This window comes from Crocodylus siamensis, chromosome 5, assembly GCF_052110815.1.
Source record: "Crocodylus siamensis isolate JL-2025a chromosome 5, ASM5211081v1, whole genome shotgun sequence".
NCBI lineage: Eukaryota > Metazoa > Chordata > Crocodylia > Crocodylidae > Crocodylus > Crocodylus siamensis.
This window is the reverse complement of record NC_143399.1, coordinates 120,253,811-120,272,099: the sequence shown is the minus strand read 5'-3', so window position 1 is coordinate 120,272,099 and position 18,289 is coordinate 120,253,811. Positions and strand designations below refer to the sequence as shown.

The following is an 18,289-nucleotide window of genomic DNA, read 5'->3' as shown; positions in this document are numbered from 1 at the left end:
ATGTTATAAAACTTAAGGCATACAAGAATTGTGTACCTTTTATCAGTGCTTTAAATCAAGTAGCCAATGCACACATTGCATGCATATTACAAATTCAGAAGCTGAGAGACAACAAATGAACTTGAATATGAATCAAAATCTGATAAAGATGAATGAAAATAAAATATACACTGTATTGGAATGGCAAGAAAGGAAAAGGTCCCTGTTGTTTTTTCATATTTTCACTTACTACTTTTTTTTTTGTGTTATTTGTGGGTATTTACTGAGCTTACCCCTACATGATTGATGGAGTCAGTGAGCTAAGTATAATAAATTGTTTGATGTGCTATCTTAAAAAAAATCTTTGAAACTCTGTCTCTCTTTGCTGTCTGCTCTTACCTTCTGGCATTTAATATCCAGTTTCCTCATCTGTCTGATTCTGTCTTTGTTAAGCATAATTTTTCAGAGCTTAATGTAGCTCTCTTTTTGTTCTGGCTTAGGTAGGTGTGTAAAGTAAAGTAAACTAAACATGTGATTTAACCATCCATAGTAATATCACAAAGGAATGTAAATGTGTGTCTGTTCCCTTTACTGAATTGAAATAAAGAATAGTTTTTGTATAGACACTTGATAATATACATTTACTGTAGGTAGATTTGTCTGTGCAAGCAAATTAATACAGAGACCTCTCTAGCATTGTATTACATTTGCTTTAATGTTTACTGGTATAAAGGTTACTGTTGTGGGTTTGGTTTTAATTAAAATAGAAAGGAAACAAAACCCACAGGTTTCAGGAAAATAACTTTAGACTTAGCAATACCTACCTAGCAGGGTCTATATCTAAAGGTTGTGTAATATTTTCACAAAACTAATGCTTTATTGCAGCTACTTGATGGCTAGAGACAGAAATTACACACAAACCACACGGAAACCAGTCTAAACCTATAACACAACAGAAGTTCAGTGCACATAGACCAGTTTCAAAATGGCAGAAGCTGAGATGGATAGAACTTGAAATACATCTAGATGGATGTAATATCTGATTTAATCAGTTTAGTTTAGACTAGTCTATCAAACTTCTGCTCCAGATCCCATAGCAAATTGACTTACTTCTCTGGCTTCCCAGCTCCCCTTGCAGGGCAGCTGGTGCTCATCTGTTGGGTCGGCACTGCCTCTGGGCTGTCACAGACTGGAACTGGAAAACCTTTGCCTCTTACCTGCACAGCTGGACTGGAGGTGTGGACAGGGGCAGTGGTGGGGAAGGGAGCCCTCTGACACTGGCCTCAGCTCTGAGCCAGCATGGGGGGAGGGATGTGACAGGGGGGCTTCCCTTCCTCTTCTAAGGAGTGTTCCCATGCCTGCCACCTGGCCTACCAGCTACTGTTTTGTCAGCTGTTGTTGGTGCCAGGCTCCGGTGCGACATGCTGGCTGGCCTGGGGGGCTTGCACCAGGCAGTGGGGATGGGAACACTCCATAGAGAGAAAGTTCAGGCCCTGCTACCTGGCATGGGCCTCCCAGGTTGCCCAGCACATCTTTCCAGAACCCAGTAGGATGCGCTGGTTGGCCTGGGGGTGGGGGCTTGTCCTCCAGCACACTGGGCATCTTTCCTTCTATGGAGCACTCCTATCCCTGCCATCTAGTGCAAGCCCCACGAGCTGCTTGGCACATCTTGCCAGCTGCTGCTGGTGCTAGACTGCACTAGGCAGCCTGGGAGGCCTGTGACAGGCGGTGAGGATGGGAGTGCTACATGAAGGGAAGAATAGGCCCTGCTACCCAGTGCTGGTTGCCCAGAGTATCCCATTGGAACCTGGTATCAGAATTAGCTAGTAAGAGGCACTGGGCAGCCCAGGGAACTTGTACCGGGTGGCAGGGACAAGATTGCTCTATAGGGGGCATTCTGTGGAGTTGGGCCACCCCTGATGGGCTGTCGGGTGCACACCCTTGGGCCCCTGCTGTTGCCATTGCTCCTCTCCTGTGCCCAGCCCTAGGCTTTGGTGGAGGGCCCCAAGGGAGTCACTGTTGCATACCCAGCAACCTGGCTAGTGGCAGCAGGGAGGAGCATGCCATGGCGGCCCCTTCTGGGGCTGTCCTGGGACACTGCGCCTGGGTGCGGGCCTGGGTGCGGGGGTCTAGCATGGCAGTGGGGAGGCTGGGGGCATGTGCCTGGCAGCCAATCAGGGATGGCCCATGCGTGGTTACTTTCTGTAGTCTTCAGTACGCTGGGAGGCATGTGGGAGTGCCCCCGGCTTCTGGCCTTGGCCAGTGCAAGCATTTGTGTGCCTCCTCCCACTGAAGGGTGAACGTGCCCTCCATTTGCTCCCCATCCAGTCTACCCAGCTTAGAGAAACCTGCATAGATTGGATCAATTCTGTCTTGGGATTTTTCACTGTTTGTACTTAGCCTTAGTGCATGAAGCTTCAAGAACAGTGTGTCTTTAGCAGAGCTCTACAAAAAAGCTTTAACATTCAGTAAAGATTCTTACAGAAGTTAACATTGATACAAAACACATGCTGAGGCAATGAGAATGAAAATATACGGAAAACTTTAATTAGGATTATTTCTATATAAATATGCCGTCCTGCTTGCAGTTGATACATTTGGGTAGCAGCAATGCAGAGGATAAAATCCACTTCACATGCTCTCCTAGCAGCCTTATCTTTGATCTATGAGATAAAGAAGCACACTCTTCCAACTTAATCACATTCTTTACATACTTAGACATATGAAAGGAATGTATATGCTGAAAGATTTACTAAATATTTCTTTTTGGTCAGGGTTGACTTTTGTAAGGGGAAGAAAGAGATGTGGAGAAGTGAGGCAGTCCAAAGATCACACAGATGTAGCAGTAAAACAGCATGGTAGAAGGTGGGAATAGCTTTTAAGCCTACTGAAATCTTATGGCTGAAGAAGCAGAAGTGACAAGAGAGCTCATCCAGATAAACACTTCTTCTTAATGTATAAAATATGTAGCATCAAAGTACTAAATTATACTCTAAGCCAATTTATTTGTATATTCCTTAAAGGTTTTGGCTTCAGTATTCAAAGGCGTTAGGGTGCAAATCTTGTACTGTAAGACCATGGGAGTTGAGAGCCCAATTCCCTCAGATTCCTTTGAAATTATCAGGCTCAAGTAATTCAGGCCCTGATTCAGCAATGTACTTAGGCATATATCCAACTTTAAATATGTGAGCTGTCCATTGAGTTTAATGGGACTATTTATATGCCTAAGTGCCTTGCTTAGCTGAGGCCTCAGGAGGGTAACTAGTATCTCCAAGTGCATTTAGAGTTTACTAAGCTGCATAGGATTTCTGACTCCCCTTGGATTTGTGGCCTGTTGCTGCTGACACAAAAAATCTTTGTACAGCAGCTGTCCTGGTGAAGATCCAGTCAGCAGGGAGGTTATCAGTAACCTTTTGTGTTTCCAATCTCTTTATTGTACCCTGTTCTAGTGCTTTACAGACATGCACACAGGTCAATTTGGTGGCAGCTTAAAACAGTGAAATTCATCTGAAATGAACTCCAAGACATCACTGAAAAGTTCTTTTTTTTTTTCCCCAAAGAAGCCATTTGTAACATCCTATAACTAGGAAATTATTTGTTCTGTGTAGCTGAAACGAGAGCCAAATAGAAAGTGATATTCTGGCTCCAATGCAGTTAATGGCAAAACTCCCATTTACTGGGGCCAAGATTCTACCCACAGGTCTTCCACAGAATTAAGCAAGATTGTTTTCAGCTGGGAATGTTATTCCTGTGAGAGAGTTAAATATCTATCTGTAAATTAAAGCTTGGTTGTACCCTTAATTATAGAGGCCTTGGTTATACATTGACAATTCTCTTGGTTCTCTGCTTAAATTTAGAGGGGCAAATTCTAGCTGTCTTTTCAGGGCATATGGGAAAAGAGGTACCTAGAAAAGAGAGCTGAGAGAGAGATGTAGCATCTTGTTTCTAGATGCTCTAAAATTCCTGGCACGTGGCTTTTAAGTGGTTCAGATCTGAGTTAGTTACTTGGGGGTATGGGCTGTTAGTACATACAACCCAGAATCACTTGTTTCTGACAGAGGTAGTCTGGCTAGCTATTTGCATAAGGTTTTCTGCAGTCATCAAAATACCATCAAAGTACTAAAATATCACTAAGCACTTGTAAATAGTATGAATTTGCACCAAATTGTGGGAGAAATCTTAGGAAAACACGATATTGCGCTGAAAAAAATATAATTATTGTTTAAAGGGAACTTTTGTTGTTAACATAACTCATTACTAGCAACTTGAGATATATTTTTAATCAAATTAGTGTAAAAAATAATGGTCGACAGATTAGACTTTTGGATTTTTGTGATGCAAATAATGATCTAATACATTATTTGGATTGGAGAGACAGTCACATCCTGCAGTTTTCCAATTAGTTGAAAATCTGCCATTAATTGCAAGAGAACCTCTGATTTTTCAGCCATGACCGCATTTTATATGTTAGGTTTTTTCCCCCCTAAGATACATCCTTGCTGTTATAAAGTCCAAATTACTTTCAGATTTACCCCCTCAGATTGTGGTTACTAAATATAGCAGTCCATATTTTCACAGAATTAACCTTTTCACTCTCTCTGTCTTCTAATGGCAAATGACTTACTGAGGACTGCTGCTTAATTAATATTGCAGATCATGTATGGAGCTGGAGAATCCTGAAATATTTTCCAAAATGTAGCTTGTATAAGTAAAACAAGAAGGAGAAAGGAAGAGGAAAGATAATCTACTAGTGACTGAGGAAAGATTTAAGCACAGGATCAAGAGTCAGGAATTGTAGGTACTTTTCACAGCTCTATTGCATGCTTCCTTTCTGACTTTGGCAAGTTGTGGAGCATTTCATTGCCATAGTTGACTATTCTGTAAAATATTTAACACAGTCAAAAAACAGGGTGTTTCATCTTTGTGTCCATGATTTTACATTATATTGCATGCTATGTGCTGTGGCAAAGGTTGCCAGACTTTTTCTTACTGCATACCCTTTCCAGATTTACCAGCTGCCTGTGTACCTCTACCAACATATGGTTTAAATTTTAACCCCTTAAATGCCAATTATTATTATAATGAAAATTAAATCCTCCATTTCACAATTTCTTGTGTACCTCCCAGAGCTGTCTTGCATACCCCACAGGGGCACGCATACCATAGTTTGGGAACCCCTCTGCTACAGAAATGCCAACTGTCATTTTCTAGTTTTATAGGACATGTTGTTTTGTTACATTATTTCTGCAAGTGCTGTTACTGAATATATCGATTCTGTATTAAATCTGAGTTAAAATAAAAATGAATCATAACTGCCCGACAGAAATGCATATAATGGATAAAAATATAAAATCAAAGAAATAAGAACATATATCAAAGGGTCCTATATCAACAACTGTCTTTTCATCCTCTTTCAGGTTGCATGTCTTACACATATAGCAGCTAATTACCTTAATTGCAAAACGGAAGCCAAACGCTGGGGCACTGCTCATGGCAGTATTGTTCCTTACCAGGTAAGAAGATAACAAAAGGTGTATTTTGCTTTGGTAATCTGTGGTTTTGTATAATACGGGTTTGGGAAATGATTTACTCTTCCTGTGACCTACAGTATTCTGTAACACATCTGTGTCTGGCTAGAACAAGGTTCTGTTGTTCACTGTAGATTTTGCATTTTGCATATTTCTTCATCAGCTGTAGATTAGTAACAGAACACTGGAATAGATCAAAGGCATTCACTGGAGTTGAATGACTGTAAAGCTAGCATGATGGCTTGATTGTTTTTCACCTGAGAGAAGGACTGACTACAGCAATTTTAAAAGAGACTATTTGTGTTTTGTTTGCTATGAACTGAACTCTTTTTCTCCTGAATTCCAATAGTTTTACCTTATGTCTTTGTAGAGAATGATAGGGAGGGTTAGGGAGGTCTAGGCACCCTATTGATGTTTGGGAATTGCTTGTAACCTGTGGAGTAAGGGGTTAATGTGTGGCAAAAAGGAGAATCAGTGCTATAAGTGTGGCATTTTTCTTTTAGGAATTCTGAATTTGCTGGTGTTTTATAAAGGCCTGAAAGTCACCTAGAATAGTATCATTTTATTCACATAAATGAGCATGCAAGAGAATGCTGCTCTTCTAAGAATGCCGTCTTATGGCTGGCCTATGTGAGAATCTTTGCCAGTTAACAAAGAGGGTATGTCCATATGATAAAGAGCACAGCCCAACATTAAGTACTATATTTTCTTTCACATATTAGGCATGTAAGTGGATGTAGGTGCCTAAGTGCAATTCTGTTTTGCCCTTTGCTAACAATTAAAAAAAATATATTTTTCTTATGGTGATACTAACTTGTACCTAAATTTAATGAAAAGAATATGCCCATTTCATCAAAGTTTGGTATTAACAGAAAACCAACAAGATACTGGCTAGGAAGCCCCAGCCCCAGCCAGTGGCGAGGCAGGTGGATGGCAGGGCTACACTCCCTCCAATGCCACTGGAGTGGGTGAAGGGCTGACGGGCTACTTTGCTGCTCCACCCTGGCCGGTGGATCCCTGCTGCCAGTGGGACAGGGGACAGAGCAGGAGATGAAATCCCTTCTCTCTCCCCATTTGCTTCAGGCTGTGGAGGGGGTGGGCCTGACAGGGGCTGCTATACCCTGGCAAGGCAGGCCCTGACTGTGGTCCCCTTGTGGGAGTAGGTGGGGAGGGGGGAATAAACCTCCTCCCTGCTGCCTTTGCGTCAGGGTGCCATGCCAGCCAGTGTCTGGTCATGCCCAGCCCCTGCTCCAGCTGGCGAGCAAAGGGGTGAGGCCAGCTCTGTTGTCTGGAGCAGGCAGAACAGCCCAGCTCAACCCAGGGCTGAAAAGCAGCTGGGATGCTGAGGAACTCTGGTTTAAGTTTAAACCAGGAAAGGATCTTGGACAGAAGTTGCATAAACCACTTTGATGCAAATGATCCAAGGCATTGCAGCTGAAGTTATGTTAAATCTGATACTACATTCAACCAGGTTTATCTTTAAACCAGTTTTGGCCATTTTGAAACTGGTTTATGTGCACTGAACTTCTTTCTGTTACAGCTTTAAACCAGTTTTGGATCACTTAAACTGGTTTATGTGGAACTTCTGTCCCTAGTCTAAATGAGTAGCTGACTTCTGAAGCTGTTGCTGGCAGCAATGTGGGATACAGAAATTTTGCTGAAACTTTCATGTTATCATGCAGATGGTTCAGCTAAAATCCTGCAGTGCTGTCTTAGCCCAAAGAACAAGATTAGTGAGATTTTGGATATGACTGTAGATGCAGTAAACTGTATGTGTGCACTTTGTGAACTTGAATTGTGAGATTTATCCCACATTTGTCCATGGTAAACAGAAAATTTTAAAACAGAAATGTTGCATGTTTAAAGTAAACAACTTATTAATATTATCAGAACTGAATTAGTAAGAGGTACTGCATTTCTATAAAAATAGGCCAGAGCTTTAAACTTTGACACAGCCTCTTCTGAACTCTGGTTTACATAAACTAAAAACAGAGCCAAACCTGACAAGTCAAGAAATTTTATCTTTTTTGTAGTGACCTTGGTTACTTAAGATAAAGTAGAACCTAGATCTACTTTCCCTGGTTGTGCTCTTGTTTTGCACAACCAAAACCCAGTTGAAGTATTGAAAAAGAAAAACACTAATGTGATAGCCATACTTCATGGATTACATCCCAAGTATAAGGAATGCCGGTAGTTTTTTTTAATCTGATTTTTGTAATATCTGATTTTTGTATATAAGCAATCTTAATCCATATTTTTGAGCTTGTTATTTATGCTGGGGGTGTTTATGGTTTTTCAGTGCCTTAAGAAATTATCCACTAATATCCTATTAGTGAACAACTCTATAACCATGAGAGCGTTTGTTTTTTAAAGCTTTCTTTTTACTTTTGTGACACCTTTTGTCTAACAGTTACAAAGATCCTTTGATAGGTTAATTAATTGTTTCTCTCAGTGTTACTGTAAGGTACGTAAATATTAGTCCATCCTTTTTATAGGAGGCTAACCCAACAAACAGGGGGGTAAAGTGACTTGTCCAAAATTATGTAGTCATTAGTAGTGTTGCTTAGAACAGAATCCTGGGATTGTGACTGTGGTCTCCCAACCAAACTTTTAGATACAGGACCCTTTACTTCCTGGAATAATATACAGAATCTGAAGTGTTAATGTTTTCAGATAAACCAGTAAATTATAACTTGTTCAAATAATAATTATTTTGAGAAAATTTGTTTTGGTTGTAACTCCAAAGAAATGCATTTAGCAAAGCATTGGTATTTTTTCCTTGTTAGGACAGTAGACTTTTTAATTTGGGGTGTGTAAGTTTTCAGACGGGCAGTAAATTACAAGTTGGAAGTGATGTCGAGTTTGCTCTGGTACTTAAAAATGTCAAAATGTTGTTTAATCATGGCAGATTAGGTAACTGAAAGATTGCCTTCTAACAGATGTTGAGGATTTTAAAATGCCAAAATCTAAACAATTTACAACATCTGTATTTCTATGCGTGACAGAATTCTGACCGCAGTCACACCAGTGTAATGTCCAAAGCAAGCCGTATTTCATTAGAACCTTTTAAATGTGCACATAATTAGTCAGTATGTTTGTATCTAATCAATGCCCAAATATTCCAGCACTTCTTTGTTGAATACATTAAGCAGTGTTTATTAAGTGCTCTTTTAATTCTTATTTTACGATACTGAAATGTCATGATTTTGGCTGGTGTGTCTTTATCAGTGGTCTTGTAGGGCCACTTTTTGTACTGAATACATCTGTGCAATTCCACAGGGTTCACTTGGGCTACATGATTGTAATTTACAGCATAATTTGACCACCAAATGCAGTCTTTAAATGTATTCTTCAGTAGTTTTTATTGATTTACCTTATTGTACTATAATATAGGTGTTCATTGTTGCAATTCTCAGACGCATCTCTGCTCTAGATTTTGTCTACATTTTAGTTCAGTTCAATGAATGATTTACTTGGGGCTTGTTTATAATATGGCAGCAGCCTGTCCTAGCAAGGCTGCTCCTGAGTAAGGCTAGGCCACTCTCACTTCCAGGCACTCCCAAATCCAAAAATAATGCTAGTGAGGCTGCTGTCTCAGAGGTTGCTTTCAGCTGCAGTGCCTTGGATCATTTCCAGCTACAGACATAGGAGTAGTATGTGTGGGAATTATCTGCTGGGTCTCAACTGGGTTGTAGAGCATAGAGGTGAAAAAGAAAGGCAGTGATATGTAAAATTTCCAGGCATTAATTTGTATACATCCCTTCAGCTAGTGAGATTTAATGTTGATAAAAATGATCCAGCCGTCTATAATCCAAAATGGTCCCTATGAGGACAAGATAATGTGGACATTTAGAGATTTATGAAACCATAAATTTATATCCACAGCTGCAAACCAGGGGTTTTAACATGATTTGGCTTTGTTACATGTTTGGAGCCTTTCAAAAACACAGGTTTCATTTCATGAAAAGAACCTAAGCTTAATTTGTGAAGGAAAAGGCAGTCATGCCATTGGTAGGATTAGAAAATATTAGTAAATTAACTTAAAAATGGTTACCGTAGTTTTTTTTAAACTGTTAAAACTGTACAAATTATTTTTTGTTGTGTGAAGCTGTGTTTTTTTTGCATTAATCTTGCATTAATGATCAGATAGAAGTGTCTAACATCCCAAATTTTCTCCCTTTTAAAACTTAAAAAACAAAAAATCGCACTGTTTTAGGTGCCCTTTTTATTTAGAAAAAAAAAGAAAGTTGTCCAGGATGCTCTGTAGCACTTTTGAAATCCCAGTTCCATGCCAGCCAATGAGCCTATAACAAAACCAAAGACAAGATGATATCATTTAGAGGTCAAGAGCTTTGTTACTTTTTCTGAGCAGATAAGGTCAATCTAGATGGGATTTTACTTACATAATTTGAACAGGCATAAAATAACAAATAACATTGCAGATTTTGGGTGCAAATGCAGATTGCCTCAAGTTTCCTCGATCTCCAGCCACACGTCATTAAAACCCTACAGGTAGGAATCGCAGAGCAACCCCATCCCCAGCCATGTGCTGTTGAAAGCCCATGGCACGAGCTGTTGGGAACAGGGAATGCTGTGATCCATTGCTTCCATACCCCAGCATGTACTGCAGCCCTCTGCATGCCCTAGCAGATGCACAATGTAACCTGAGGAGTTTTATTCAAGATCCCAACAATCTCGCATTCTGCCATGCCAAATATTGAATGTCTAGCATGTCAGGAAGTGTAATTTTGGGTATCCAGGTTAAGATTCCTCTGAAGTTATTGTGTGATTAAATTAATGTCTTCTAGGGGCCTCAGGTCTTCTGTCCTTTTTCAGGGTGACCAACACAGTTCTCTTTGCTTGCTCTCTTCAGCACGCAGCCCTCCAAGGGCTCCCCTGTAAAGCTCTAACATTATATTAGCAAATTAGATGTATATTTATATTCCTTACAATTTAATTTTAACATACCATCTTGATATACAACCTTCATTATTTGTTGTTACAAAAATGATCACAGATAATAACAGATAAAACTGTAAGCAATTTTATGAGCCTTCTGACTCTTCAACAGTATCATAAAACCACCAGCTAATTCTAGTAGCAGTCTTGAATCAGACCTTTTATTTATTCATCTGCCCATTGAGCCTACTAAAAGAGGTAGACTTCACAGTCTGCCAAAAATTTAAATTTCAGTGGGGAAGATGAGTCTAAGCATAGAACGCTTCCTGGGTTATCTGTCCTGAGCCCTTTGCCACTTGAAACAGGAAAGTTTCTGGTTTGAACCCTGCCATGAATCACTACTGAGTTAATAATTTCCAGAGGAAAGCATCTCTCTGGTAACCAGATGCTCCATTCCTTGGGTGAACTGAATCTCAAGAACAAGGTTATTGTTTTCTGTACAAACAGGAGAATTATGACTATTCTTGTGATTACTTCATTGTTGGGTTTATCAGGGACATTTCTCGCTAGAGGCTATATGTCGCTCTATTCCAAAGTCTAAATGTAAGTCCTATTCTTTGCAGAACTTTGTTTACCTTAAGACCTATTTTTGTATTCGGAAGGGCTTTCCTTTTTATGTGCAGGACAACCAAAGTAACATAAACCATTGAAAAATGTCAAGCTTACTTCAATGCTTACTTCACTAAGGAACTCGGCTGTTTTCCCAGGGTCCCCCTGGGATCACTTGCACTTAGAGTGGGTGCATCTACCTGTGCAGTTAGCGCAGCTGAATGAACTCCGGTGCAGTTTGTGCTGCAATTTATTGTTCCTGGGCACAGCATTTACATGTGCGTTTGGGACTGCAACATGTTGAGCTGGGGTAGGGCAGCCCCACCTGGCAGAAGATCTGGGGGGTCAGCCTGCCAGCCTGGAGCTGCTCTGTCCGAACTCAACGTGCTGAGGAAGGGCTAGCTTGGGCACAAGGGTGCTCCAGTGTGGAGCTAGCTGGCAGCCAGCCCTACACTGTAGCTCTCTCGTTTCCTAGCCAGCCCCAGTCACTGTCTACATGTGCTTTGCGGCATGCTAAATAACTCCACTTTGGGATAGTACTTGTCAGGCAGTACTATCCTATAGTGGAGTTAATTAGCTTACTCCAGTCTAATAGTGCTGCATGTGTAGACTATGACACTTTAATGTGGAGCTAATTAATCAACTCTGCAGTAAAATGCACATGTAGATGCTCCCAGTTGTTGCTACTTTGAGCTAGTATCAACAAAGAACAAAACTAGGACAATTTGATAAGTTTTCTTATCTGGGTAAAAATTTCTTTTTAATGGTTATAGAAATTAATTCCTTTTAAAAGGCACTTCTCTTTCTGACTAACAATGGTCTCTTTTAACAAAAGCTTAATTTCTCATTTTGATGAGAAATAGTCCTCTTTAGAATCAAACTATCATGTAATCATTCTTGATTACAGAAATGAAGGAAAGGCCCTCTTAGTCTTGCAGAAGTTTTATCAGGCTTGTGCTATTCCAGATATTACTCATGTGTAGACAGTTTAAAGTGCAGTGGGGGCCAAACAGTTCCCATGTTCTTCGTCTGAGCACTGAAAAACCTCATTCTCCAGGAGTTGCTCACATTACATTAATTTACTCACAGGTTTCTCTTGGGAGGGTGTGGAGGATACCCAACCTGTTCAGTTGGGGCTGAAATATTATGTTAAGAGAGTATATCCTCCTGCGGAAGACCTACCTTTTACTTGTCCTATCTGCGAGTAGAAAGAAACTTGGATGAATGGGCATTTGCAGAACTTCCTTGTTTCTTGCCAGATACATTTTCTTATCAGGTGGTAGTAAGCGTAGAAGGAAAGACGGTCAGACCTGACATTGAAGATAAGCTAGAAAGCTGAAGTACCTATTCTTAGAGTCAGATAGTCATGGTCAGGTAAAACCCTGGCTCTCCTGAAGTCAATGGTAGATCCGTTCTCATTTATGCACCTCTTTAAGAGTTTCTTCTGGAATATAAAAAGTAGTTTCTTTACCTTCATAAGATCTCTCCTTAAAATCTTAAGTTTCCTTTTTCTATTCAGTTTTGATGAAAGCATTGTTATCAGCCCATTCCTTTCATGGCAAATAGCTCTAGGAGGAAGGATGAACCCCTCATTGGTGGGCATGTATTGACCAAACAGTTCTTTAGGACTTTCATGAAAGTTAAACCTCTTGTTAAGTAAAGCCCTATAAACAGAAGCTGAATACAATGCTACAGAATTTTTCAAGAGAAAAGGCTGTACCATGTGGACTAACAGGGCGCAGCATTCCTTCAACAAAGGTCGAAAAGTTTCTGTTGGGTCCTTAAATAAGTTAGATGGATGTCCTAAAGCAGTGTTTCTCAACCTTTTAAGTAGCAAGTACCCCCTAACTTCTGAAAAATTTAATAAGTACCCAACACTATTAGAAAAGTTTATTAAGGAGGCCATCCTTGAGGGACTGGCCCAGGCTAAAATTCTAAGGGACAGCCAGCACGGGTTTGTTGCGGGTAGGTCTTGTTTGACCAATCTCATTTCCTTCTATGACCAGGTGACCTATCACCTGGACAAGGGAGAAGAGATTGATGTCATATATCTTGACTTCAAAAAAGCTTTTGATCTGGTATCCCATGATCACCTCTTGGCCAAACTGCCCAGTTGTGGCCTTGGCTCCACCACGATCTGCTGGCTGGGAAATTGGCTCCGTGGTCGGACCCAGAGGGTTGTGATTGATGGCAGTCACTCATCATGGTGCCCTGTAACCAGTGGGGTCCCTCAAGGCTCTGTCCTGGGACCCATACTGTTCAACATCTTCATTAATGATGTGGACATTGGAGTTAGGAGTGGACTGGCCAAGTTTGCCGATGACACCAAACTTTGGGGCAAAGCATCCACGCCAGAAGATAGGCGGGTGATCCAGGCTGACCTGGACAAGCTCAGCAAATGGGCAGACGAGAACCTCATGGTGTTTAACACCGAAAAATGCAAGGTTCTCCAATTTGGGAGGAAAAACCTGCAGCTTCCTTATAGGCTCGGCAGTGCTACGTTGGTTAGCACTACAGAAGAAAAAGACTTGGGGGTCATCATTGACCACAAGATGAACATGAGCCTGCAATGCGATGCTGCGGCTAGTAAAGCGACCAAAATGCTGGCGTGCATCCATAGATGCTTCTCGAGCAAATCCCGGGACGTCATTCTCCCCTTGTACTCGGCCTTGGTGAGGCCGCAGCTGGAGTACTGCATCCAGTTTTGGGCTCCAGAATTCAAAAAGGATGTGGAGAAGCTTGAGAGAGTCCAGAGGAGAGCCACGCGCATGATCAGAGGTCAGGAAAACAGATCTTACGATGACAGGCTGAGAGCCATGGGACTCTTTAGCCTGGAAAAGCGTAGGCTCAGGGGTGATCTGATGGCCACCTATAAGTTTATCAGGGGTGACCACCAGGATCTGGGGGAACGTTTGTTCACCAGAGCGCCCCAAGGAATGATGAGGTCGAATGGTCACAAACTCCTGCAAGACCGTTTCAGGCTGGACATAAGGAAGAATTTCTTTACTGTCCGAGCCCCCAAGGTCTGGAACAGTCTGCCAGCGGAGGTGGTTCAAGCACCTACATTGAACACCTTCAAGAGCAAATTGGATGCTTATCTTACTGGGATCCTATGACCCCAGCTGACTTCCTGCCTTTTGGGCAGGGGGCTGGACTCTGATCTCCCAAGGTCCCTTCCAGCCCTAATGTCTATGAAATCTATGAAACACTCAATTTTCCAGGGGATTTTATATTTACAGAGTAATGTCTGCCATATGTTGGAAGAAGGGCTGCATATATAATGCCATGATATGACCGATGTCTAATCTAGTGTGGGTTGGGTTGCTACCTTTTACACTGGGGTGCTCAAGTTTGTACCTGGGCTAGAGGTGATGCCCAAAGCTAGGAGGGCTGAACCCAGTGTTGTGCAAAGCGTGGTATACCAGATTACTGCTGGGGAATTTTTTGCCAATTTTTTTGCCATAGTTTTGAGAAAAGAAAGGGGTGAGAGAGAGAGAGGGTGAGAGAGGGGAAAAGAGAGTGAGAGAGAGCGAGTGAGACAGGCAAGGGGGGAGGGTGAAGAGAGAGAGAGGGAAGCGGGGGGAGAGAGGGGACAGGTAGCAGCCATAATTGTGGGGATGCCCTTAGGAGAAGGGAAGATTTTGGCAGCTTTTTTTCTAAAAAGGGGTATGTCTGCAGGAGTACTGTGGTGGCAGTTGGTGAAGGGAGTGTTTGGATCTGTAGTTCAGAGATAAAAAGACACAAGGACACAGTCAGACACATGCAGCGACACGATAAGACACACACACACATGCAGGCAGACATGGAGGCGCACACACACATAAATAGGCATACAATAATTCAAAATTTAAGTTTTATTCTTTTTTATTGAATTTTACAAGTTTTTGAAACCAAGTAACACATGAATCATAAATTATAGAACAGTAAAAACAATATATAACTCAAACATTTATATTAATAAAGCTCTAAACATGGGTATCTTTGTGACTGGAACTGATACTCTTCTTCTCTAGAACTGTTCTACAAATCAGGGATTGGACTGGACTTTTTGCTAGTTTTATCAAAATAGCATAAACAATGAGTTCTTGTAAGAGCTGGATTTAATGAGAAACTTGGGCCGGTTTAGATGACATAAGCATTCCAAATCTTGGTTTTAAACTACGTATTGCTACTATCAGATCATTTTCCGGCCACAAATGATTTCTTATTTTACTTTTTAGCCCAGTGAAGTGTGAGACACTGGTGTTGCACAAATATGTTGAGGCAAATGGGAGCAGCTATGTGAGAGCCATGTTCCTCAGCTGTGGGTATTCCCATTTCATTTTCTGCCAAAATGCAGGGATGTCACCCAGTTCCATTCTTCGCATTCTCTGCAACGTACTGTCTGTGGAAAGCTCAAAAAATTTTTCCTTCATGCTTTCTGGAATCCCTGCTTGTTCAATAGCACCATCATTAAATGGATTCAAAATCTACAGTTTCTGTGGATCTTCATGCTGTTCAACATTAGGGAAATAATGTTCAAAGTTTGACTCCAAATTTACCAAATGTTCTTTAATATTTTCTTTCACACTTTCATTCAGAGGGATTTCATTTTCTTCACAGAACTCTGAGAGCTGTGGAAATGAACGAAAATTTCCACATAAAGCTCTGTTTTTCCAGAACCTCAACTTTTTTCTAGCAGCTCTTACTTTGGTCATGCAAGGTAAATATATTTGTGTTGTATCCCTGAAGCTGAAGGTTCAAGTCACTGATTTTATCAAAAATGTCAGAAAGGCTAATTTGCAAATCCATACTTCATCTTCAAAATGCTGTAAGAATTCAGATTTCATCTCTCTGAGAGAGGCTGTAACTTCATATCCCAACTCACATGCACTACTCCCATGGCAATCCATTTTTTACAATGTGATCATTTAAGATCTTAAAAATGTCCTCTCTTGTTGTTTGTGTGTCCAATTCTTTGCAACCATATATTTGTTCCTGTATTCCTTGCTCATCTTCATCATCAGTGTACCTGACAAACATCATTAACTGTTGGACACATCTGTAGAGTCATCAATCTGTAAAGCGAACTGTTGTTTTTGGATTTTTTTTTCCTGAAATTTGTTTAATTATGTCTTCTGCCATGTCATCAATTCTTCTTGTCATGGTGTCATTTGAATGTGGGATAGTTTTAATTTCATTTACTTCTGTGTTGACAAACATGATTTCAGTGATTCTAATAGCAGCAGGAATGACAAAGTTCTCAGCAATGGTATGTGGTTTCTTCGTTTTTGCCACCATGTGTGCGATTTCAAATGAAGCTTGTAGACCTTGTTTAGGGAGCGCAGAGTACGAGTTCATAGCAGTGCTGGATTTTTTCAAACTTCCACATTTTCTTGTGGAAAAAATCTATTGATTTCTCCTTCAGATCAGGATGTTTAGTATGAAGGTGCCTTTTCAGAAGGGAAAGCTTGATACAAAGATTAGACAATGTCTCATTGCAAGTCACACAAAGTGCTAATGAAGGTTTACCCCAGTTTGTTGTAAACCCAAAAGCCAGATAACTGGTATCATAGCTACGTGCTTTATGAACCTGTAAAAATTGTGTGCTTTCGCTATTGAGGCTTTTTTTTTTTTTTTAGAAACATGTTCCTCTGGCTCCAGCACTTGTTGCACATTTGTCTAGGAACTACCTTCTTCTAAATCTGAAGTCCTGCTTTTTACAAGAAAATAATCCATTTTAACACCTCTGTAAACAGTAAAATTAAAACAGACACACAAGCCCACTTAAATTTAAACACTTAAAGTGGAAACTACAGCAGACAGGCATGTGGTTAAACTCTGAGAAACACAATCTTTCTCCCCTCTACTGATGGGGGACTCTATTTTTCATAAAGTAGGAGAGTTCTGACGCAGAAAAGCTGGCAAGCAAGTGCAGGGTTGATGAATGATGGAAGTATCTTATTTTAGGAACATATACAGTTTCCCTCCTTTGATTTATGCAGGTTCGATTATATGCAAATTTGCTCTTATATGATGACTGTTTTTACACCCCAAATTAATTATATGTGAGGTAAATTCACTATTATGTGATTCGCTCCAGGGCTCTGCTCATCACCCCACCCAACCCCTGGGCTGCACCTGCTGTAGTGCAGGCAGGTGATGTTGGCTGCTTCCTGGGCTGCTGCAGCAGGGGTTGGGGAAGAAGCAGAGGCCTGCGGTGCAGTGAAGTAAGTTTGTAGGGCAGGGGTCGGCAACCCCTGGGGCACGCGTGCTGAGCATGGCATGTGAGGCCATTTTGTTTGGCACACCACCACCAGCCCAGGCTCTAGGCAGATCTGCCAGCCATGGAGCCCAGGCTGTTCCTAGCAGGCAACTGGGAGGCTGCAAGCCCTGCATCAAGTAGCCCAGGCTCAGTGGCTGGCAGCAGCTACCCAGAGCCTGGGCTGGCAAAGAAGCTGCTCCAGGCTCCAGCATCCCACAGCTCCAAGCAGATGGTAGGGACGTGTCCTGAGGCAGTGCAGCCCAGAAAAGTCCTGTGCCGCCACTGGCCCCCACCTGTATCCTACCTGGGCTCTGGGCAGCTGCAGCAGACAAACTGCAAACAGCTGTACCGGGTTCTGCAGCCCCGGCATCCGCTTCATACCGGCGACTGCATGTGCACCTCAGAGCAAAGAGTGGGTTTATCCCTGCTCTCTGCTCTGAGGCACGTGTGCAGTCACCACCAGCATGCAGCTGATGCTGGGGCTGTAGAGCCTGGTGCAACTGTTTGCAGCCTGCCTGCTGCAGCTGCCCCAGAGCCCAGGCTAGCTACAGGCAGGGGCTGGCGGCAGCACAGGGCTTTTCCTCGCATTCAGTGGCAGTGGTGCTGTGGGGGTAGGCAGCAGCTCCTCTCCCATCACCACAGCCTGCCCCGAGTGCCTGAAAGAGCCTGGTGCCACTGTGAGCCCTCCCGCCTGCAAGAGCCCAGTGCCACCGCCAGCCCTCCCGCCTGCAGTGAATTGGGCCCTGGGTGGGTCGGGTTGTGAGGCCAATCCACACAGTGCAGGAAGGAGCGGGGCAGCACCCTGCCCCTCCTGCACTGTGGGGCTCTTGTTCTGCTGCCCCCTCCCCACCCCCCTCCAAGCCCAGGTAGGCTAAAAAAACCCAAAAACCTGCCTGTCAGCAGGGAGTGCATAGGTATCTGTGTGCCCACTCTCCCCTTCCTGCAGTAGCCTGTGGCTGGCTTGGGGGTGAGGGCAAGCAGCCAGACATAAACCCAGCGGCGGCAGGGGGAGCGGTGGCACCCCCTTGCT

At 42.2% G+C, this 18,289-nt stretch overlaps 1 protein-coding gene across 2 annotated transcripts in view; it reads left to right on the top strand.

Annotated features, from left to right (window-relative positions):
- Positions 1 to 18,289, top strand: part of SUGCT (succinyl-CoA:glutarate-CoA transferase) — a 538,710-nt gene that overhangs the window by 111,670 nt on the left and 408,751 nt on the right. Inside the window, exon 9 of one of the 2 annotated variants that reach the window (XM_090050065.1) lies at positions 5,397 to 5,492. The exons of the other annotated variant lie outside the window; for it this stretch is intronic. Coding sequence (XP_089906191.1) covers positions 5,397 to 5,492 — 96 coding nt within the window. The remainder of the gene's footprint in view (positions 1 to 5,396; positions 5,493 to 18,289) is intronic. 2 annotated transcript variants of the gene reach the window in all.